Source organism: Carcharodon carcharias, chromosome 21 (assembly GCF_017639515.1).
Source record: "Carcharodon carcharias isolate sCarCar2 chromosome 21, sCarCar2.pri, whole genome shotgun sequence".
Lineage (NCBI taxonomy): Eukaryota > Metazoa > Chordata > Chondrichthyes > Lamniformes > Lamnidae > Carcharodon > Carcharodon carcharias.
Window position 1 is genome coordinate 62993624 of NC_054487.1, and position 23420 is coordinate 63017043.

General features: G+C 39.3%; 1 protein-coding gene across 1 annotated transcript in view; it reads left to right on the plus strand.

The window, feature by feature from the left end:
• The window catches only part of wif1 (wnt inhibitory factor 1), a 31849-nt gene extending 12167 nt beyond the window's left edge, over nt 1-19682 (plus strand). Inside the window, exons 4-10 of the mRNA XM_041216104.1 lie at nt 2090-2230; nt 3237-3332; nt 5094-5189; nt 10207-10302; nt 16291-16386; nt 17487-17582; nt 18083-19682. Of these exons, the coding sequence (XP_041072038.1) occupies nt 2090-2230; nt 3237-3332; nt 5094-5189; nt 10207-10302; nt 16291-16386; nt 17487-17582; nt 18083-18204 (743 nt within the window). The 3' untranslated portion in view covers nt 18205-19682. The remainder of the gene's footprint in view (nt 1-2089; nt 2231-3236; nt 3333-5093; nt 5190-10206; nt 10303-16290; nt 16387-17486; nt 17583-18082) is intronic.
• The last annotated feature ends 3738 nt before the right edge of the window (nt 19683-23420 follow it).

Sequence of the window (23420 nt, forward strand, 5' to 3'; positions counted from 1 at the left end):
AAGGGGAGAGAAAATCTATAATTTTTAACTATTTCCCCTGTGGTTTGTTTTTATTTCTCATGAAGCCATTGACTCTTAAGCGCTTTCCTAACTTTTACGAGATATAGTTTTCAGCTCACTGAGTTTAAAAAATACTTTGAAAAGAAACTTCAAAAGCAGTTCAGAATTAATTTGTTTGAACTTATTGATTGAATCTCAGGTAATTTAAATGATCGACCTCTTCAAGATGATCCCTTTTAACGTTACTTCTCTTATCAGAGCAGTGTAATTTACTGATCTATTGTGTTACTGGCAAAATCACTTTATTATAAAGATCATGTTGCTTGGTAGCAGAAATTCACATGATCCTCTACAGTTTGGACTGTATAACAGTATTTATTCAATAGTGTAGTTATGTACTAAAGTTACAGGACTCCTGTGTTTTGCCCTCTGAGCTGGAATTCTGTCAATGAAAAATCAAAAGCCACATTGTCTGAAAGAAAACACTGATTTAGAAATTTAAATGAGGTTTAAATATTTACAGGGCTTACAAACCAGTGAGGTCCAATATAATACAGTATAGAAATGTTTGGTAACTTTGAGGCTAGTTCTGTAATTAGGTAAGGCTTATTTCTCAATGTTTTCAGCAGTGAGGACAGTTGAAGATGAAGTAAAGTCTCAGATGAGTATTTTGTGTTTAAACTTATGTCCACATTTATAAGAGGAAATAATATATATTACCTAAAGTCACTCTTGTTTTAGTAAAAAACATTACAGTAGTTTTCTTAATAGCATGAAACCTCTTCAGCTCGGCTGCAGTTGTGATTTTGCTGATGAAATCCATTTTCAAAGGCAGCTGCATAGGTAGTACCATGGGCCGTGACTTTAGAGCAGCCCAAGTACCTTTCTGCAGTTGAGTGGGTCCTTCCATCCATAACTAGCCATATTCCACAAGGGGCCATAGGCATTCCTCTCTGTGGCCTGCGCACCTCTGTCATTCCTCCCTCAGTCCAGTTTCTGATGATGCCCTTTGGTCCAGTCCTTCTCTTGATTTCCTGATTTTTCTCCTGTTCTTTCCTGATTTTTCACCTTCTAGTGTCGCCAACCACCAGCCTCACGCCTGCCTTTTGCAGTGGTTGTACTTGCTTAATTTCCAATCAAGGGGGCAGAAATTACCAAAACAGTTTAGCAGTTTGTTAGCTTGCGACCATTCTATGCAGGCATAGGTTCCACTCCTAAACATGTGGGCACCAATTTTTAGGTTTACTGGGTGTTTGTCTCCTTAAGACAGGTGTTTGTCTCCTTTAAATATGTTAATGAGTTAACAAGTTAACACCTGTTGAAAGGCTCCTCTGCAAAATTTGTCCTGAATGAGCAGCTCAGGATTCTTCAGTAGCCTTTGTGGGTGCGCATTAAAGGTAACCTCTTCATTTTTAAAATAAAACACCCTCTGCAGGGTCTGGAGGAACAGTAATTTCCAGAGGTTCCCCCAACTCCACAGTCCTCACAATCAGGCTCTCCTCAACCGTTGGCAGCGCCAATCCCCTTCCCAGTATTTAGCTGAATTCATTTTTCTCATGGGGTGAGCTGCTTGTGAAGGCACAGAAGATGTAGCTGGAATCCAATGGGCAATTTCAGGACAGCTTTGGGCCTCACTGATTGGACATATGGCACTTGTGCAACATTGAGTCTGGCCTGTATTTTCTGCCACAAGCTTCCCTGGCAGATGAGTTTGCTGGATCTCATGAATCAGAACAGATCTCAAGCCAGTCTGAATTTACAAGTCTTCACTGTTTCCTGTGGAATCATTTGTGGACATATCCTATCAGTGATACCTGCAGAATGAACTAAGAGGGGGATAAAGGGAATGCCCTATTTCAGGTGTTCTATTCCTACAACAAAATTACTTTTTCAACTAAAACATCAGAGCAATTTTTAAGTAAGGATCTGTATATCATTAAAAAGGAGAGAAATGCCCTTATTAGGTTATTTTCCCTCAATATTCCCTCTTCCTAACATTTGGACACTTTTCAGTAATGTGTAAATGCCGATAATGAAAAGGATGGCTTGGTAATTCTCAGTATTGATATAAGCTGTTCTGACATTTTAGTTGTACAGATTGGATTTCCTTGCCTTGGCAGCCAGGATGGGGTAGCGGCTTTTGAGGTCACTGTGGTCATTATGGATGTTGAAGGGAATGTTGTTCTTCGAACACCTCATAATGCAATATTCTTTAAAACTTGTCAAAGAGGTAAGCAATGCTTTTCCTAATGATTATGCTGCTTTTGTCATTCAAATACATTTGCTATAAATAATTGGAAACATGTAAGTTTATAAAATTTATTACTTTCTGATTCAGATTAGTGCTTCATAAAATAACCTTGCTAGAAGTTTGAATTCATGAAAAAAATAATGAAACAAATGCATTACCTGGTTAAATGAAATAAACATTTACTACATAAATCTAACAGTTTAAGTTGGGATGTGCCTTGACCGTGGGTAGATTGATGCTAATTTTAACAAGGTGTCATCCATAATCTGATTTCAATACAATTATAATCCTGAAGGTTGAATTTAATCTGTACCCAATCATTCTAAATTGAGGGTTCTCATCGAAAGATTGGCCTTGATTTTAACTTGTCTAAGCTAGCGGAAACTGGGCAGCGGGGAGTTAAAATAACACCATTCACTTACCCACTCAGATTCCATTGCTTTCCTGCCATGATCTTAACTTGCTCAAGGGTACCCACAGGAGTAAAGCGGGATCCTTCTTTAAAAAAGCAGATTGGGGCCCAATGATATTTTCTATATCAGAATGTCCATCTCCCAGTTATTCTTTAGATAGTTTCACCTTTATAATACATTATTATAAAGGATAAGATTCCATCCTACTATCTGCCCACCCTTGTACTTGAATTTTTTAAAGAAAACCGTAACCAGAAAAATTAGAAATATTAAAACGCTATAAATACAAATTTAAAATTAAAGCTTTGGGCATTTTAGCCAAGATAGACATCAGTTGAAAAAAACCCCCACAAATTATGGAGCCATTTACTAAATACTAAAGAACCTTAGCTAGCTGAAATTTTAGAAAAAATGCAACTAAACTGAATCTGTGCTTATATTAATTCATATAGAGCAAACTGCTTACTCTTATTGTTACATATGACATCCTTTATGAATCACGTAAAAAGGGCAACAAAATTATACATGCATTAGTTATTGAAGATTTACAGGCATCTTTTTCTTCTGCAAAGCCAAATGCCCAGGGGGTTGTCGCAACGGAGGTTACTGTACAGAGAGACAGGTCTGTGAGTGCCCTGATGGATTCTATGGACCTCATTGTGAGAAAGGTAATACTTAAAACAGAAGCACACAGACTATCATTTAACTGTGAATTTTTAAACCCAGCGCAATCAGATGAACAAAGTCTTATGCACACATCAAAGATTGATCAGTTCTGCAACTGATGCACTGCTTTCTGTTCAACAAGACAGCGTGCCTTTTTTCTCAAGTTGTTGCTTTAAGCTACCCAGGGAAGGGAAGGAAAGTTGGCAGGCAAATCACCTGGCGGCTCTCACACACCTTCTAGCAGCCAGTCACAGAGCTGTATTTGTCTGGCCTCTTGGCAGGGATGTGGTGCATAAAACCTACAGAAGAGGGAAGATTAAAGTAGTATGAGAATAAATTTAGGAATGAATAAACAAATGAAAGGAAAACTGTTTGAGTTACTTCGTAAGCTAACATAGTGGATTAGAATAATGTGTTATGTTAGAAATATAAAAATATTTCAAGTTCACCTATGCCCTATAACAAGATAAACAGTCCTATTACCTTAAGTGAAAATGATGTCTCGTGATTATACCTGTTTTGTTGGATTAAAGAACCTAACCAAATGTATCAGCTCAGGGCAATCATCCCGGATTTGTACTCTTTACCTCAAGTACATACTTTGGCATATTGTAGTCTTCTTTGTCCACAGTAGCTAAAAATGCATTCACTATTAGAAAATTTCTGAAATAATCAAAAGCTAAATGCTATTTAAGTTTCATTTTTGAATTAAAGTGTGAAATGTTTTGTCAGTAATTTTTATTAAGGTTAAAAAAAAATGCTCAGTTAACTATTCATCTTCATCTGATCTGTGATGTTTTTTAAATTTAGCCTACCAAAGTCAACAAAAAGAACATTTAATATTTTTAAATCATCTGACGTAACCTGGATATTTGAATTTTCCTTTCCCTTACCCCCAGTACCCTTTAGCGGCACGTTCCCGAAGTGTGCTTAGCCCCAGAATCAATTAAATTTCCTGCCGTTCCCACAGGTTGGCTCCCTCACAGGACCCAGTGTTGGTGGGAAGGTTCGGAAAATGAGGTGCAGTCATAGATCTCTCAAGCAGACCATTGCTTTTGAGGGACTGTCCATGTTCTTTAGGAACTTCCTTCCTGGGGTGCCCAGCCAGCAAGCTCATCAGAGATTAACATGGGAGGCAGGGAACTGCACCTCACCCACATTAAATATGTAGCTTCTGCAGCTGTCTATCAAACTGCACCACACAGGAAGAGCATCTGAAATCCTGCAGTCATTTCAAAGGGGAAGGAATCTGACATTCTGAGACCTTCCCTCTCTTTTCTGACTTTTACACCTGGGGTATATCAATCCCTTCAATTTTTATTGTTAATATGTGCAACATAAGATGAGATGTACGAAATGGTTCTAAAAATGCATTAGCCAGCAAGTCCCGCAATTATATTGGGACTGCACCTGCTGTTCACTCCACCAGGGTAGGTGGAGTCAGCCAAGTTAGGACTGTTTTCAGTTTTTTTTTATTGGAGAGCCATCACACTGAGAATAAATTTACCCCTGCACTTTAGGCTACTCCAGCCCACTTCCTAGCCTCATTGAAGTGTCCTGGCAGCAGGTTGTCTGCTGTCTTGTTTGGGATGGGGAAGCAAAGGTGGAATAAACAATTGAAGAAAAGTGTATCTGCTTTTTCAACTGGATTATTTGCGATGAACTACTAATTAGTAAAACATTTCTAGGACATGCTATATATACTGAGAATCAGTGCATTTCTAAAAAGTCATTCAAATTTCTTTTTTGTTTCATTTTGTTAGCTCTTTGTGCTCCCAGATGCTTGAATGGAGGACTCTGTGTCAGTCCAGGCTTGTGCATCTGCCCTCCGGGATACTTTGGTATTAACTGTGACAAAGGTAAAAGAAGAACATGGCTGAGAAACTGTGCTTCCTTTATTTCATTCGGATATGTTTGGTGAATTTTTGTGTTTATCATGGTGAGGGATATCTGCAGAAGTGGAATACTTCTGGCCATGGAAATCAATGTACACAATCAGGTCAGATAAAGCACTGAGGTGTACTTAGAATTACATCCCCACGCACACCAATCGCAAGAGAAAAGGTGATATTTGTTCATTCTAGGTATGCACATGTTCAAAATTGCTTTCTTATCAATCAATGAATGTCAGCTGTGACTCGGCTCTTCCAGAACTGTGATATTTAAATAATGACTTTCCTTCCCACTCCCAACTTCAGCCCAGACTCCTGTTACTGATTTAAAGTTGGCAACAATCCCTGCAGAATAGATACAGGGAGAGGAGATTTAAAGTCAGTAGCTGGACTGGAATCAGGAAGGAAAGTTGGCATTAAAATATCAGCATACTGGAGAAGCCAAGTTGTTGGTCCACTCCCTTTGGAACTTGTTAAAAGGAAAATGTAATGCTGATCATGTTTCATGTTTGTATTATTCAGATTGTAGCTTTATCCCATACAGATGGAGCTGTGTGGGATACTCTGTGTGCTACAAATGCAGCAAAAAACTTTCCCTATTCGGTAATGTGCCGTAAACCTAATCTGAGTAAAGTGCTTGCAGTATCAATATGAATTTTTTATTTCTCACGATAGCTTTGAGTGAGGCTGCCAATCAGGTGCCAGGTTATTATTGTGGGGTGTTGATTACATCTTGGTAGTTTTGATGAAGTCTTCGTAGTCATACATAGGTTAACTGTAAATCTTTATTAACTACTCAAACTATTTACAAATATACAGTAAAGGATATAAGTTAGGAGCTGTCCCCATGCTGAGGTCTGCACATGCCTCTGTCCATCACCACACTGACCCCTAGGTACGGGTCATGTCTTCTGTTATATCACTGTGTGGGCGGTACTGTACTCAGTCCCACTTTAACCCTGTAAGTACCAGACCCTTATACTACACCTCCCTACCAAGTCTTTATCCAAAGCATTTTAAGTGATTATAGTTTACCTTATGTCTTACATTGTTATTACTGTCATACATTTATATTGTCATTACTACATTATTACTATTAATACATTATCACTGATCCCATCTCCTCTCTTCAAGAGCTTGAATTTAAAGGTTCAGATGGTCTAGAGGCCTTATAACTCCTCCACTATCATTCACACTACTGTTGGAGGCCTGGTAGGCTCTGTTTTTGCTGTTTGTTCTTGTTGGTTTGGAGGTTGAGCTGGCAACTGGGTACCTTTTCATCCTTTTCTTCCATTCCTCCATATTAAACCGCACTTGGTCGGTTTGGCCGTTGATCAATGGTTGCTATTCTAACTTGTTTCTTGTGGGATGGACAAACATTGTGCCCATACCCTTGTCCTTCCTTCACACTTACTGTAATTGCATCAGTATCTTGGTGTCCTCTGTGGCTAAGGAAGAGCATTCCCGTGACGAGGAATACGCCCACCTCTGCATTTCGCTGTCGGCAATGGATGGCTGCTATCTGGCTCCAGCAAATCTTTAGGCTGTGGCATGCTGGCTGGAAGTTCAGTGTATTTTCGATGCTGTACTGACACTGGAGCCAGAGATTGAGGCTCATTGGACTGCTGGTCAAGCTCTTTTGTATCCTTCACTGGAGGTGTCTTGGTTATCTCCCGGGGTGGTTAGCTGTTTTGACCATTGAAAGTTTTCCAGCACCTGTAATGAGAATGGACAAACTTGCTGCACAAAGAGCGAAGACAGTTCACAGCTGAAGTCCAAGTCCAGGCAATTTTTTTTTGTTGAGTCCTCGGGAACATGCAGTTCTGTTTGCTTAATGACAGTGGTTATCTTGACGTCATCTGCTGTTTTGAAGAGATCCAAGGCTACACACGCATCCCTGCTCAGGAGAGAGAGAGGCTGGTTATGGATGTTGTATGTCAGCTCAAAGATCTGTTTGCTGCCATACCTTAGCGTTTCCAAGACTATACCAATGACTCGAAGTCGGATTCCTCTGGGCCCGTAAAGTGGTGTGTCCGTTGTTCGAAGCCAGAGGTTTTTTAGCCATGGTTCTTTGTCCGACAGGATTGTTACACTGGCTCTTGTATCTAATTTAAAATTTATGAAATGGCCATTGATAGAAATGTTTGCACTCCAAAATGAGAAACCAAGATCTTTGACCTCACCCAAGAAGCATGGCTGTGTGTTTTCTGGGTTTGCAGTCTCGACCTCATGATAATCTTTGGGCCTTCTGTGTGTTTAAGTTTTTGCCTTGCGCAGTTTAGCATAGTGCCCTATCCAGTTGCATTGGAATCATTGAGCTGAACTCACCTTTGGAGGCGCTTTGCTCCACAGCATTGGCGTGGTGGCTCTGCTGGCCAGTTCAGGTATTGCTTTCCCTGGCCTGAAGTGTCCCCATGTCTTTGTTGCTTAACTAGCTGAATTGTGGGTTGGCCTTTGCACCACGATTTATTTTCTCTCCTTAAAATGCTCCTAAGCTGATCATGGAGTTCTGATTGTCTAGCCAGCTGGATTGCCTTTTATAGGGTTGAATCTTTCTTTCTTGGCAGGAGGTCAGAGAGCATATCATCCACTACTCTTGCCACTATTCTGTCTCTGATGAGTTTTGATTTTAAATCTCCATACTTGCAACATTCTGCCATCTTTTACAGTTCATTGATGAACAGGTTCTCCTGGCTGTTGGACTCTCTTACTGAATTTAGCTCTTTCAAGTATTATTGTTTCTGAGATTAAAATGAAATTCAAATGATTTTAGTACCTCTTTGAATTTTGTGGATGATTCAATAATTTTATGCCTTGAAATAATGTTGTTTGCATTCGGGACAACCGAGTAAAGCAGTGTGTTCACCTGCTCTTCATCAGTCCTTTTATTTAAATCTGAAGAAATGCTCTATCTTAAGAATCTTTTCCTCCAAAGAGTCCAATTTTTTGATTGATCTGGGCCTCGGATTGGTGTGAATTGACTCAAGTGTAGAATTTTGATCTATGTTCAAAATTTTAAAAGTGTATGTTCTGCTTTAAGAGCTTTCTGAATTTCAAGATGGCATCGCCATTCACTTGGAGACAAAGGGATTCCCTGCACTTGCTGGTTTTGGGGGGCTCTGCTACAGTGGCGTCTGTGCCCAGCTTAGAAAAGTTTTTTAACAATGGCTACCTGCAGATTTCCCTTGTTCAGTGTTTTACTTCTTTGGTTCGCGAGTCTGTCGAATTCAGGCATTTTACCGAGCTGAACAGTTGCGATGTTCCCAAAATATTTAATTAGTTCCTTTTTTGTCCGGACGGTGTCCAGGTTCCGACTTAGGGATCGGGTTTTAGCCACCGATTTCTTTCAAACTGCACTTCTGACACCAAATTACTTTGAAGATTTTTCAGGACTTGCTGCAGCCTGGAATTTCAAAAGATTTAGCTCACCCTTGCAAGTTCTGCCAGCTGTACTCCTGAAGCTGGACTTAAAAGGAGATTCAGTGGAGTCCTCTCATCTGCTGCAGTAAGGAATTTTAAATCTCTACCTTCAGCTTCCAAGCCTTTCTTTGGAGCTTTTCCTGGCGATTTTTTTCCCCTGCAGCTCTGCTTCTGGAGCTTCTCTTCATGTTAGCATGCTCTTCTCTGTCTTCCAGCATTTTGGTTTGTCTCTGCATTTTACTGAGGTTCTGGGTTTTTATCCCAAGCTGCCATCATGTTGTGGGATGTTGGTTACTTCTTCGTAGGCTTGATGAAGTCTTTGTAGGCTAACTGTAAGTCTTTATTAACTACTGGAACTATTTCCAAATCTACAGTAAAGGGTACAAGCTAGGAGCTCTCTCCATAGTTAGGTCTGCACACAGCTCCACCCAACACCACACTGACCCCTCGGTACAGGTCATGTGTTCTCTTACATCTCCATGTGGGCAGTACTGGACTCAGTCCCAAATTAACCCTTTATGTGCTGGATCCTTATACTACAGTTATGTGCAATTTTGTCAGATGCATTATGCATTTCAGCAAGAATCATTTCAACCAGCAGCGCAAGAGAGAACTTTCAACCTGTTTGCATGAGCAAATTTAAACCCATGTCCCAGAGGTGAAAGAATGGTGTACTGAATCACTGAGCTAAACATGCCCCAGGAAACCACATTTAACATAACTGCTGGGAACCCCCTGGGAGATGCTCCCATTCAGCAACAGTAATTTTACTGGAAGTGCAAGTTTGCATGGCTTCTATCAAAGTTACGGCAAAGGAGTGGGATCAGCTCCAAAGAAATTTCCTGTTGGTCATTTGTCCAAAAAAATGGGGTGCATACTCATTACAGTCTTACATTCAGCTATCAATGGCTAGTTTATTATTAAATAAACAAAGTTAGTGCTATTATTTGTACCTGTACTTATCACAAACAATATTTTACATCATAAAATCAACGAGGCAGGGTGCAACTGCAGATTTAACAGCAGTTTTAAAGTCCATACCAAATAATGTTAGTTGTACTCCCCAGTGCATGTTATTTGCTGTAAAAGAATTGCACTGTCCTGACTTGTAAATGTATCACCATTCCTATATCATCACTGGTTCAAAATCCTGGAAATCCATCCCTAACAGCACTGTGCAAATACCTTAAAAATAAGGGATCTGCCATTTAAGACAGATGAAGAGGAATTTCTTCTCTCGGAGAGTCATTAGTCTTTGGAATTCTCTTCCACAGAGATTATTGAATGATCGTTGAATATATTGAAGGCTGAGCTAGATGGACTTTTGACTTACAAGGGAGTCCAGAGTTATGGGTGTCAGCTAGGAAAGTGTGGAACTAAGGCCATAACCAGATCATATTGAGTGGTAGATCAGGCTCAATGGGCCGAATGACCTACTCCTGCTTCTATTTATTATGATCTTGTGTTCTTATCTGGATCACAGAAAATTCAAGTTATTTTATAGGCAGTACTTTTTTCTACTACAATATTTGATGTCTTATTTTGAAATTAAATTTTATTTCAGCAAACTGCACGACAACCTGTTACAATGGTGGAACCTGCTTTCATCCTGCCAAATGCATTTGCCCACCAGGATATGAAGGGGATCAGTGTGAAATCAGTCAGTATCAACCTTGTACATTTACATATATCAGTTTCTAAATAGTTATTTGTATTTGTCAGAAATAATGTGTTTGACAAAAATAGTTTCTTTCTGCCAGTGACCGTATTATTTACAACTTTTACACTCCAGCTTATTGCTGTTATTTGCAGTAAATAGTTGCCTGGTGAACTCCGCTGTCAATTGAGAAATGATGCAACAGTTCTAAAGTTTTGATATACTGATCATTTGTTATTGATGTGACTAACCAAGCAAAAAACTTCTAAATAATTAAATATTGCCATTACAATCTCCGTAGAGACTGTTAAGTTTTGAAAGAAATTCAGACTTCCAGTTAATAGCTGAAAGGATGATACAAGAAGATTTCATGTTATAAGATGTTTACGGTAACAGGAGTACTAAGCATTAACTTTTGTAGGCAAATTAAACTTTACCACAGATTGGAATGCCCCACCATCATCTTTCAAATGTAAAAAAACTCATTACTAAACATTACATTGTCCTTTAAGTAGACCAAAATGATTCTTAGCTCCCAAGTGTTTATTTCCAATCTTTTCCCTTTCCCAGGAAAACTTTCATGGTGTGAGTTTTCCTGGAGACTTCTCCCTCTGGCTAAAGCTAGGCAAATCTCCCAGCCTTATTTCAGCTCCCCATGAATTTGGTCCTTTAAATCCTAGCATGAGTTCCATGGCAACATGAATCACATGGATCTTATACCAGGTAGAGATGCTGATTAGCTATCCTTGTGAGCCCAACTCTCCTTCATCTTGGAACAAAGTGGACAGTTTTAGGTAAAACTGTTTACAACCTGATATTTTCAATATTTGGAGACTCTCAGTCTAACCACTGTCAGCACACAGACTGCTGTCATTGTCACCAAGCATAAGTACCTTGCACCTTCTTCCCAGTAAAACAATCTGAGCCCCCTTTAATCTTGAACAATCAAACCACCTAGGCTTGTTGTCAGTCAGACTTCAGCATGGGTCACATGACTCCCTTCATTTTACACTAAATTTAAATCAGTCCCAAAACGAAGTAAACCTCATAATTGTAACAATTGCATTAATTATTAAAGAAACTGTCAACTAAATGTATATGTAAACACTAAAGCATTTAAATGAACTTAATGCTGAAGCTCTAATACAAACTTATCCAACTTTTTTGCTTGGGGGCCATACTTGCATATTTTTCTCCCTCGGGGGCTGATGAGCAAATTTTGGAAAGATAAGGTTTGGCACTAAAATAAACTGATTTTCAAAAAAAGAAGTTGAGGTTTTAAGGAAAGAAACAATTGCTGAGCAAAAGTACAGCAATGCCATAAAATAAATTGTTAAGTTTAAAAAGAGTAATTAATAAAAATGACCAGAGTGTAAGGTGACCAGTGTGCATGTGTGTCCGGCTCACTCCCAGTCTCAGGGTGTTCATTCACTCCCCTTCATCCACTGTCAGTGGGTCTGTGTCAGAGTGAGTGAGAAACCTGAAACTGGGCACAAGGCTGACTCTCACTTCCCTCCCCACCACCACACCACAACCCACACTCAGTCACTCAGTCTGTTGCACTCCCACTGACAGTCACTCAGTCCCTCGCACTCCCCCCCACACACAATCACTCTTCTCTTCTGCTGCCCCCCCCACATACACAGTCACTCAGTCTCTTGCACTCCCCCACACTCACTCACTCACTCACTCTCACTCCCACTCACACTAGGCACACACTCTCTCACTCCCCCACACTCACTCTCTCACTCCCCCACACTCACTCTCTCACTCCCCCACACTCACTCTCTCACTCCCCCACACTCACTCTCTCACTCCCCCACACTCACTCTCTCACTCCCCCACACTCACTCTCTCTCTCTCTCTCACACACGCACACCTATTTGACCGGAATTTTGAAAATTGGCTCCAGGGGCCGCATAGATGGCTTCCAGGGCCGCACATTGGACAACCCTGCTCTAATATAATGAAAACCAGCGGACCAAAATAATGTTATGCATAATTAGTAATGAATGCATATAATACATAATTATAGTCTGACATTACTCCATTTACTTTAACCACTTTCATACGTAATTTCTTTGTTTTCTATTTTAATGTATGTGGTAACCTATTTCCTTAATGGAAGTTTTAACTTCCAGCTGTCGAATTTGGATTGAAGTATTAGATTGTAAATGATCAAATATCTTGAAGCTCATATTGAAAAAACTTTTATGTGCGATTAATACGAAGAACATATCAAGAAACCTTAAATGAAAACCACACTTCTAGGCAGTGCATTGGAGACCCGAACCACTCGTGTGAAAAAGTTTTTTCTCATGTCACGTTTGCTTCTTTTGCAAATTACTTTAAATCTGTGCTCTCTCGTTCTTGATCCTTTTACGAGTGGGAACAGCTTTTCTCTGTCTACTCTCTCCAGCCCCCTCATGATTTTGAACATCTCTATCAAATCTACTCTCAGCCTTCATCTCTCCAAGGAGAACAGTTCCAACTCCAATCTATCCTCATAGCTGAAGTTTCTCATCCCTGGAATCATTCTTGTAAACCTCTTCTGCACTCACTCCAATGTGTTCACATCCTTCCTATAATATGGTGCCTAGAACTACACAATATTCCAGCTGAGGTCTAATGAGTGTCTTATGTAAATCCAGCAAAACATCCCTTCTCTTGTACTCTATGCCCCTATTAATAAAACCCAGGATACTATATGCTTTATTAACTGCTCTCTCCACCTGTCCTGCCATCTTTAATGATCTATGCACATATACACCCAAGTCTTTCTGCTCCTGCAGCCCCTTCAAAATTTCACCCCTTATTTTATATTGTTTTTCCATGTTCTTCCTACCAAAATGCATCACCTCACACTTCTCCACATTGAACTTCATCTGCCACCTATCTGCCCACTCCACCAACTTGTCTATGTCCTCTTGAAGTTCCACATCATCCTCCTTGCAGTTCACAACACTCCCAAGCTTCATATCATCCGCAAACTTTGAAATTGTCCCCACAGCAAGATCTAGATCATTAATATATATATCAGGAAAAGCAAGGGTCCTAATACCGACCCCAAGGGAACTCCACTTACACACCTTCCTCCAACCTGAAAAATATCCACTGACCATTACTGTCTGCTTCCTATTTTTCAGCCTATCCACGTTGCTACTGTTCCTTTTATTTCATGAGCAACAACTTGTCTCACAAGTTGGTTGTATGGCACTGATTCAAATGCCTCCCCAAAGTCCACCTACATCACATAAAAAGCATTACCCTCATCAACCTTTTCTGTTACCTCGTCAAAAAACTCCAGCTAGTTGGTTAAATTTTCCCCTTTAGAAATCCAAGCTGGCTCTTCCTTATCAACCCATATTTTTAAATGTGACTACTAATTCTATCCCAAATGATTGTTTCTAGAATCTTGCCCACCACTTAAATTAAACTGACTGGTCTGTAATTGCTGGGCTTATTCTTACAACCTTTTTTGAACAACGTTTGCAATTTTCCAGTCCTCTGGCACCACCCCTGAGTCTAGAGAAGAGTGAAAGATTATGGCCAGTGCCCCTGCAATTTCTACTCTCTCTTCCTTCAGTATCCTTGGATGCATCTCATCTGGTCCCGGTGTCTTGCCGACTTTAAGTACCGACAGTCTATTTGACACTTCCTCTGTATCAGTTTTGAATCCTTCTAGTGACAGAGTTTCCTCTTCTGTCACCATGGCCTGGGTAGCATCTACCTTCTTAGTAAAGACAGATGCAAAGTATTCATTCAATAACTTAGCCATGGCCCCTTCATCCATGTGTAAATTCCCTTTTAGGTCTCTAATCAGCCCTGCTCCTCCTTTTACCACCTTGTTTATATACACCTACTATTTATATGCCTATAAAAGACTTTGGGATTCCTCTTTATGTTGGCTACCAGTCTTTTCTCATAATTCTTCTTCGCTTCTCTAATATGCTTTTTCACCTCCCCTCTGAATCTTCTGTATTCCAAGATCCTCCTAGACTTTCTCTGATTCCTCCACTGACCAGTCTTACCATCACCTCTGGAATGAATCTTTGCTGAGAGCTCTCAACTTTCTCTTCTCCCATGATGCCAACTTTCTATCACACAGCAGGGACCCAAACTATCTTCTCTCCTGACAAATATCCTATTCACACGATTCTTTGAATATTAAAATCTCTTTATCCTTCACTCCATTTTTTCTGCCTCTCCATTTCTAATCCACCTGGATTTCCCATTGACTGCCCACTCTATATTGCTTTGCAAAATGTCCTTTTTTCCATCCATTACTTTATTTCGGATGAACCTATCAACATTCTAGGCCTGACTGAAACATGGCTTACTGCTGATTGCTCTTTTCCCCACCTCACAGCAATCGCATCAGCTGCTGGCAATTCACTATGTTCCCTGTCCAGATTTCCACGGTGCTCGTCTCCAAGACCCATTTCAACCTGGTCCCTTAATCCTCCAGCACTTATTCAGCATCTTAACCTCTATTGTTCCTCCAATCTCTCCTTCAAAGTTCTCTCAGCCCTCTAGCCTCCCAAGCCAGCAACCTTTTGCCTACTTTCCTCACTTAGGCCCTGCACCAAGCAAGTCCTTTTTTTGATAATTTTAACATACACATAAATTCTCCTACCAGCTGTCCAGCTTTTCTATCCTCTGGTCCTCAATTAAGCTCACTCTGCATTTCACTTGCACAAAACCCTTCAACCTCAACATCACCTGAGTGTTTCCAAGGTCACAGCTAAATATGATCGCAGCTACAATTTCTCCTCCTCTTCCACTAGTTTGATTACTTACAGCATGCCACAATTGTAGTACCCAATGATATACCTTTATTCCAAATGTACATAAGCCTCCTTGTAATATTATTCATAAAGTTTTAATTTGACATGTATGTCAGTGAAACGCAGTTTATGTTGTCTGTACCACCTTTGATTCCATATTTGTTGCTCTGCTGTTTGAGTACCTGTTCAACTGTCTGGGATGATTCAGAAATTCTCGCAAAACTCTAACAAGGTCATACAAAAGCTGATGGAAATCAGGAACACTCTTCCCCAAAAGGCAATGAACGTTCATTGAATTGGAATTTTCAAGACTAAAATTGATAGATTTTAGTTATGTAAGGATATCAAGGGATATGGAGAAGAGACCGGTAAATGGAATTGCGATACAGATCAGTCATGATGTATTACATTGCCAGTGGAATAGGCTTGAGGAGCTGAATGACCTACTTTTGTTTCTTTGCTAGCCACATCATATCCCATATTTGTTTCACTCACCTATCTCTGCAAAACTCAGTGGCATCCTCTGGCATCATGTTGCTTTCAAAATTTTTACTTTTGTTTACAAATTCCTATTATGGCCTTGCTGTACCCTAGCTCAATAAGCACCTCCAAGCATAAGCATCAGCTTATGCTATCCTTTGAATTTGGACTGCTGTGTTCCCTCTCACTCCCCTTCATGATTATGCAGGTTGGAGATCCCCCTAAGCCTTGCTATATCTCTCACACCTACAAAAGCACCCTCTGAATATATTTTTCTAACCATACCTGCAATCTCCTCTCCAAACCTTCTCCCACATTCTGTTTGTAGTTCAATCTGTTGAAGTGCCTTGTATCATTCTGCTGTGTTAAAGGTGCAGTAACCTCTAAAATATGCAGTAAATTAATTGATAAATAGAGTAATGCAAGCATAAAATAACAAGGGAATAAACACTACAAACAGAAGATATACATATGATGATAAGTTTCTCATAAGACAAGGTTACAACTCACTCATGATTGTTAGCTGCTTGGTCCTGGGCCACTTGGGTAAAATAAATGTCAAATCCTAGTGTTTTTGAAATTGTATCCCATGTTTTGAATTATTTTTATTAACTGAGCTTAATTCTGTCTTCTCATAATATGTATTCTTGGAGTAACTGGGATATATTCGGTAGTTAGAAATGTGAATCTCTCAGAGCAGAAATCTATTCTTCCTCTTGCACAGGTAAATGTCGGCAGCCATGCAGAAATGGAGGGAAATGCACTGGGAGAAACAAATGCAAATGCATTAAAGGTTACCAGGGCGACCTGTGCTCTAAGCGTAAGTATCTTGCAATTAAAAAATTGCCTTTCTCTTTTCAAGCTCCTCAGCACAGCATAGCCTGTGGTTTTTATTTTCTTTATATTATTATTTTAAAAATCCTCTAAGGAAGACCAAAAAAGCAGAAACACGTGGTCCTCCTAGTATGCAACAGTCTGTAAAATTACAACTATATTTAAATTTCCCTGGGTGGTTATTTTATCTTTTGATTCTCCAATAATTGTGCTGTATGTTATATATTAGGTTTATTTCTGGCGTGCTTTGGTGTCTGAAAATTACATGGTAATCCTGGAGATCAATGCTCCTTTCAGAGGTGAACTGAACACTGGCTTCAAATAGAATTTTATTGTAAAGTATATTATGCTTCCAAGAATCTTTGGGGGTGAAATTGGCCTTCATCGGAAGTACAAAATGAGTAATAGCTAATCAGCGGAATTGAAATCACTGAGAAGGAAAATTGGGTGAGGTGTGAAATGAGCTGCTGATTCGCTATTGCTGGTTCTGCATTTTTGCTGAAGACCAGTTTCATCCCCTTTGGCTCTTTTGATAGTTCAGTGAATAAATGTGTGATGCTAAATTATACAAAATGACAGGACCTTTTGACTTTCATCTCACTATCAAACTTCTTACATGCATTATGACCACTTGAATGAGGTACTGGCTGGCACTTGTAGAAATGCACTACATCAAGGAGTCAACCCCTTCAAGAGGGGAAGTGGAGAAGAGAGAAAGATTGTGGAAAAGAATAAAAATAAGTATTAAGTGAATAAGATTTAATGACTTGATGCACAGCAAGTACTCAGCTCAAATGGTTTTTCAGAAGAACTGTCAATGATCTTTTCAAAAATTAAAGTACACTTGTTGCAAGTGATATAACAATATTGGCATTTTAGCAACAATCTAAAAAGTAAACGCCATAAAAGAGTTAGGTGAAGACAAATGTATTTTTTTTAATTAAGAAATTGCCATACCCATTTGGGAAATCAAATGTTTACATCCATATTAACTGCAAGCCCACTATGCTTGTTGTGGACGAGAAATACTTAAACCCTGAAAAAATATTGAGAAGAATTAAACTTCCATACTTTGCTCTTCTGCAGCTGTTTGTGAACCTGACTGTGGACCACATGGATCCTGTATTGAGCCCAACAAATGTGAATGCAGGGAAGGCTGGCATGGAAGACATTGTAACAAGAGTAAGTGGGAACAGAAGGGTCTGCAGAAACCCTGACCTATTTCACAGCCTTTTTTGCCAAATAATCTTGACAATGTATTTGATCTTAAGAATGTATTAAATCCCAGGTAATTCGATACCTTTCAACTAATTACTGTGGTTCTTTGTCCCATTTAATAGAGACGTATCTAACCAATAAATCACCTCCAGAATAAATTTAATGCTTTAATGCTGGATTTGGTTTCTCTTGCAAACCAAACTTCAGTAGAACATCAAGTAATCATTAAATGGAAAGCATAGCTAGTTGCTGTAGCTAATTGAGACTGTAAATTGAATGCAGAACATATCTTTGAAATCCTATCGGTTCAGCGCAGCTTTGTTGACATATTCCTGCAGTTTACTGTAAGCGTATTCTTTCACCGGGTTTGCATTGCAACTATCCCAAAATCACATGAATTGCACAGATGCTGGAGATGTATCAATTGGTTGTTTTTAGCTCTCTTTCTGCTGATTTTTTTGAAGGATATGGAGCCAGCCTAATGAACACCCTGAGGTCAGCAGGCTTCAAGCACAGACAGCATACGCCTTTACCTAAGGAGAATGTTGAGAGTCACATACCACCCGAATCTAATTACATTTGGTAAAGGAAAACATCTGAAACCTTTTTACTGTATGTACAGTTTACGACTCCACTAACCCCACTGAGTACTAAGTTTAAAAAAAATGTCTGTAATGGAAAAACCACTCCTCTATTTTGCCATATTATCTTCAAGACTATGCTTATGTTGGAGCAAAAGCTCCCTAACTATATGAAAATATTCTTTCCATCTTTTTCATTTTAACAGAATCACTGTACATTTTTAGCTCAAATATTTTAATATTTACACTTATGAATTTAAATTAATGAACTTTTAGATAATAGCTACATTTGATGCAGCAATAAACATCAAAGAAGTATTATTTATACACAGCATCTGCTACTTACTGAAGCCAAGGTAGCTGGCACACCAGCCAAAAAGGGGTGCCAGTTTATATATTTTAAATATGTATATATACATTTGTACACAAAATACATATTAAACAAATTAAATATTCAGAATACCTTTGATTTACATCAGCATTGATATTGCCTAGAGATTAAATACAAAGGCCACTTAAAGCCAATTGTAGAGTAATATTAGCCGGTTCTGCAAGCCTTCCACTAGAAAGCAGACCTGTTTTTGTACTCTATTCTATAGTCTGATAGACTTCACTGCAATCAACATAATCTACAGTCTAGGCTTTTTGCTTTCTGGCATGAATCTGTACAAATACATTTCTCTGGAATTCCTTGTAAGTGAAGGTAGACTGCAATATATCACCAAAACCTCTTAAATAAAGATGTTACATGACAGCAGACTAGACATTTTGGTCTGAAAAGCTCTTAAAAACAGCCACAAATTGGCTTATTAGATGAGGTGGAGAACTTGCATTGGAAAAATTTCATATTTTCTAATTTTCTGAGTAATATTAGCCATCAAATGTTACCTTCACATTTCATTTTTTGTACCTTTTCTTATTTTTCAAAATGCTATAAGACATAACTTTTTAATATGTTTAATTTACAAGGCAAATTAAGAAAATGCTGTATGCATCTGTATAAATATGAACAAAATAAAAACTTCCTATCTCACAAAACTTTTGTTTTAGAACCTGGGCGCAGTATGACATGATTTGGAAGTTTTCTTATGGTTATAAATTTATTTCTTGCTGTATAATTGCATGCTGTTAAGTCTATGTCCAACATGTAGGAACATTCAGCTGATATCTTGTATCATTGGCAGAACTGCACTGAAGTGCAAATATGCAACCTTTTTATGGTTATTCCCATGTAACACAGAAGTTGATGATTATAAGCCAATAGTATATACTGTACAATGGCTATTTTAGAAATATACTATATGTTGCCAGATATTTGTAAATTACTTTCAAATTAACTTCATGTCTGCTGTGAGTACCTAGCCATGTTTGGAAGTTCAGGGCATGTTGCAATATCCTTCACGTTGCAGCACTTACTGGTCTCCATCTTAAGGAACAAAATAAACCCTACAATAAAGAATTACAAGATTTCAATATTTGAAAATTGCTGGTCCTGTGTTGCAAACGATTTAAAAATGGTGTGATTCCAGATTTTACTCGCTGAAAATTAACTGCTGCATCAAGAGGTTGTTTAACATGTTTGGGTATAAAGAAAAACTGAACAAAAGAGAGTGCAAATCCATGTTGTAGAAAGTTTCCCCATTTTAATTTTTCACTTTAACAATTTTAACACGACTGATAAATGATTTTTTTTTTTGCTGCCAAATTTTTGGGTTCCTGTCTTCTTGGGAACACCACAGGTGCACATGGAGGAAAGTAAGGTTGGAGGGTGAGAATGTCCTATCCCATCTCATTAGAATCCTAATGTTGACACAGGCACATTCCGGAGAAACTAGGAGTTGTGGCAGCGGACACCTATTCAATGTGACCTTTTCCACCACTTATTCTTCACTGTGCCAAAGTAACTTCAGTGAAGGCTTTCTCACACACAATTCAATAAATTATGAAATACATCATTATTTGATTTTTTAAATTTTGTTCAAAACGAACTTTGGACATTAAAATTGAAAATTAAAGTGTAAAAATGGATGAATTATTTTCAGAATGCATTTTGAATGATTTGTGAGTAAAGGACAATTCAGCACTAATGTTACAATGACCATTCACGGTCAATGTTATAACATTGGAATCCTTATTATAATGCCATCTAGTGGTATTACAGGTACCTCCTTTTTTAAGAAAACACATAGGCCAGAATCTTCGGGTCGGCGAGCAGGGCTGACGCATAAAATGACACGCGTTGGCATCAGGCGTGCGTCCCAACGTCACCGCGTGTCATTCAGATCTTCAGTTCGTTGGGCGCGCACCAGAGTCAGCTGCCACGCCTGCAGAACTGTCAAAGGCCTTTTAAGGCCATTTATATTCCAAATGAAGTAATTAACTGAGCTGCCCGTCCAACCCTAATGTTGGCGGACAGGCGAAGAGCCCAGGTGGCCTTCGCATTTATCATGAAACCTCATCCGTGGGTGGGATGAGGTTTCATGAAGGTTTTTAAACTTTAATAAAAATTTTTAATAAATTCCATTGATATGTCCCAGCTCATGTGACACAGCTCTGTGCCTCAGGGAAATTTCTGCGCTCCTTCATGCACATGTGCGAAAGAGCACAGGCCCCAACTCTCCATCCTCGGCACGCAGCCAATCACGGGTGGCGATCGGCTGCGCATCCACTCCTGTCCAGTCCCCCCGATGGGGAGGAAATTCTCCCTATAGGGGAGAATTTTCTCCGTCGGGCGGACTGGTTGTGAGTGGGCACTGAGCCGATCAGCTGCGCACCACCGTTTTACGTGGCTGGGCCAATTAAGGCCCACCCAACGTGAGACGCGCACCCGGAAGCGCTGAGCGTTCCCTGTGTGGGCAGGGGGAGGAGGGAGAGTTGGGGCCTGCGCTCTTTTGCACGCCCACAAAAGAGTGCAGAAATCTCCCTGAGGGGCGATTAAGTTCAAAACGAAAGTTTCAAATAAAGGAAGAATAAAATTGCTTGGACATGTCCCCTCATGTAAGCTGGGACATACTTATGAATTGTGTGAAAAATATTTATTAATTTAATAAGATTTTCATGAAACCTCATCCTGCCCATGGGTGAGGTTTCTTGCAAAATGCGAAGGCCACTTGGGTTCTTTGTCTGCCCGCCAACCTTAAGATTGGACGGGCAGCGCTGAGAATGAGTTTAATTGGTTTACTTAATGGCCTTAACAGGCCTTTGACAGTTCAGTGGGTGCGCAGCCGCCTCTGGCGCGTGTCTGCTGAACAAAAAATTGGAAAGAGGCGCAGTGACGTCGGGATGCACGCCCGATGTCACCGTGCGTCATTTTACATTGGCGTGTGGGCCCTGCCCCAGTACACCGATGTGAAAATTCCCTCCATAATAATTGTATTAGAAGCAGTTCAGGGTAGGCTTACGCAACCGATTACTGGCATGAAGGGGTTATCTTATGAGGAAAGGTTGGACAGTTTGGGCCTGTACCCATTGGACTTTAGAAGAATGAGAGGTGATCTTATTGAAACACACAAGATCCTGAGGGGTCTCGACATGGTGAATGCTGACAGGATGTTTCTGCTTGTGAGAGAGACTAGAACTAGGGGGACACAGTTTACAAAGATGGATGTGAGAAGAAATTATTTCCCTGAGTCTTTGGAACTCTTTCCCCAGAGAACGGTGGAGGCAGAGTCACTGAATATTTTTAAGGCAGCGATAAATAGATTCTTGACTAACAAGGGAGTCAAAGGGTAAAGGGGATAGGCAGGAAAGTGGAGTTGAGGCCACAATTTAATCAGCCATAATATTACTGAATGGCAGAGCAGGCCTACTCCTTATTTCTATGTTCATATATACAGGTAGTGGTTGGAGGGAAATGTTGACATTTTAGCACTGGAATTCTCATTTGAAATGTTTACATGGCATTTGACAATGTCACATACAATACATAGACACTATATATTGCGGAGTTGTCAAGCAGAATCCAGCTAGCACCCCATAAACAGGTGGGTGGAAGGGAAGGATGGAAAATGAATTGTGAAATGTTCGCTAGGCTGGAAACATGTAACAGCAGCTGGATTTGCTGGAGATACTCAGAAGATCAGGCAACATTTTTGGAGAGAAGAATAGTTAACATTTCAGGCTTGTGACCCTTCATCAGTTCTGATGAACAAATCAAATGAGTTACAGGGCCAAGTTCAGCTTCCAGAATAAGACATAGTAGCCATTTAAATGATGGATAGTAAGCCACATATCCAAATTTGCCTAGGTGGTCAAGTATTGTAAGCAGTGTAGATGAAGCATAGCATTAAAAAGAGATATTAATAGTTTGAGTGAATGAGCTAAGTTGTGGAAAATAGATTTTAATATAGGCAAGTGTGAGGTCATTCACTTAGGGCCTAAAAAGGATAGCTCAGAGTACTTTCTAAATGGTGAAAAGTTAGAAGCAGTGGAGGTCCAAAGAGACTTCAGAGTTCATGTACACAGTGTTAGAAATTAGAAAGAGGGTTAGTCTATAGAGAAGAGTCTGAAGAAGAGACGTACGGACTTGAAATGTTAACTTTTTTCTCTCCACAGATGCTGTTAGACCTGCTGAGTTTTTCCAGCATTTTGTTTTTTGTTTCAGATTTCCAGCATCTGCAGTATTTTGCTTTTATCTTAGACTATAGATATATGTGTGTATGAGTATTTATATAAAGTCAGCTTGAAATAGGTAAGGGAATGTTTTAGTGCTATTTTATTGAAAAACAGCCAATCACATCACTCAATTTATTTTATCAAATAGTTTTGCAGCCAGCTGATCCAGCCAATCATGTAGAAAATACTATTTAAAGCAGAAACACAAAAAAATTAAACAGTTCACCATCAAATCATTAAAAGACAAGAAAAGATGCTTGGGGACAAAGGAGGAAGCCAATAAAATGAGAAAAAACAGGTAGCAGTGATATAAAGATAAGATAAGGTATTTTATTCCTTGAACAATGGGTTCAGTCTTGTTTTATAATTAGACTCTTTGCATGGTGTAAATAATTTCACAGCATCAAAAGAAAAATATATGAACTGCACCTTGCAACAAATGTGCAGGTTCTTCAGAAAACATATGGTACATGGCATGGTTTTAATGAGGTACAGCTGCTCACCACAATAAGTGAAATCTGTGACCTATTGTTCATCTAAACTGTAAATCTCATTTATTCATATCACTAGAAGTAAATAGTTTATTAGAATTATCATTTTTTATTTC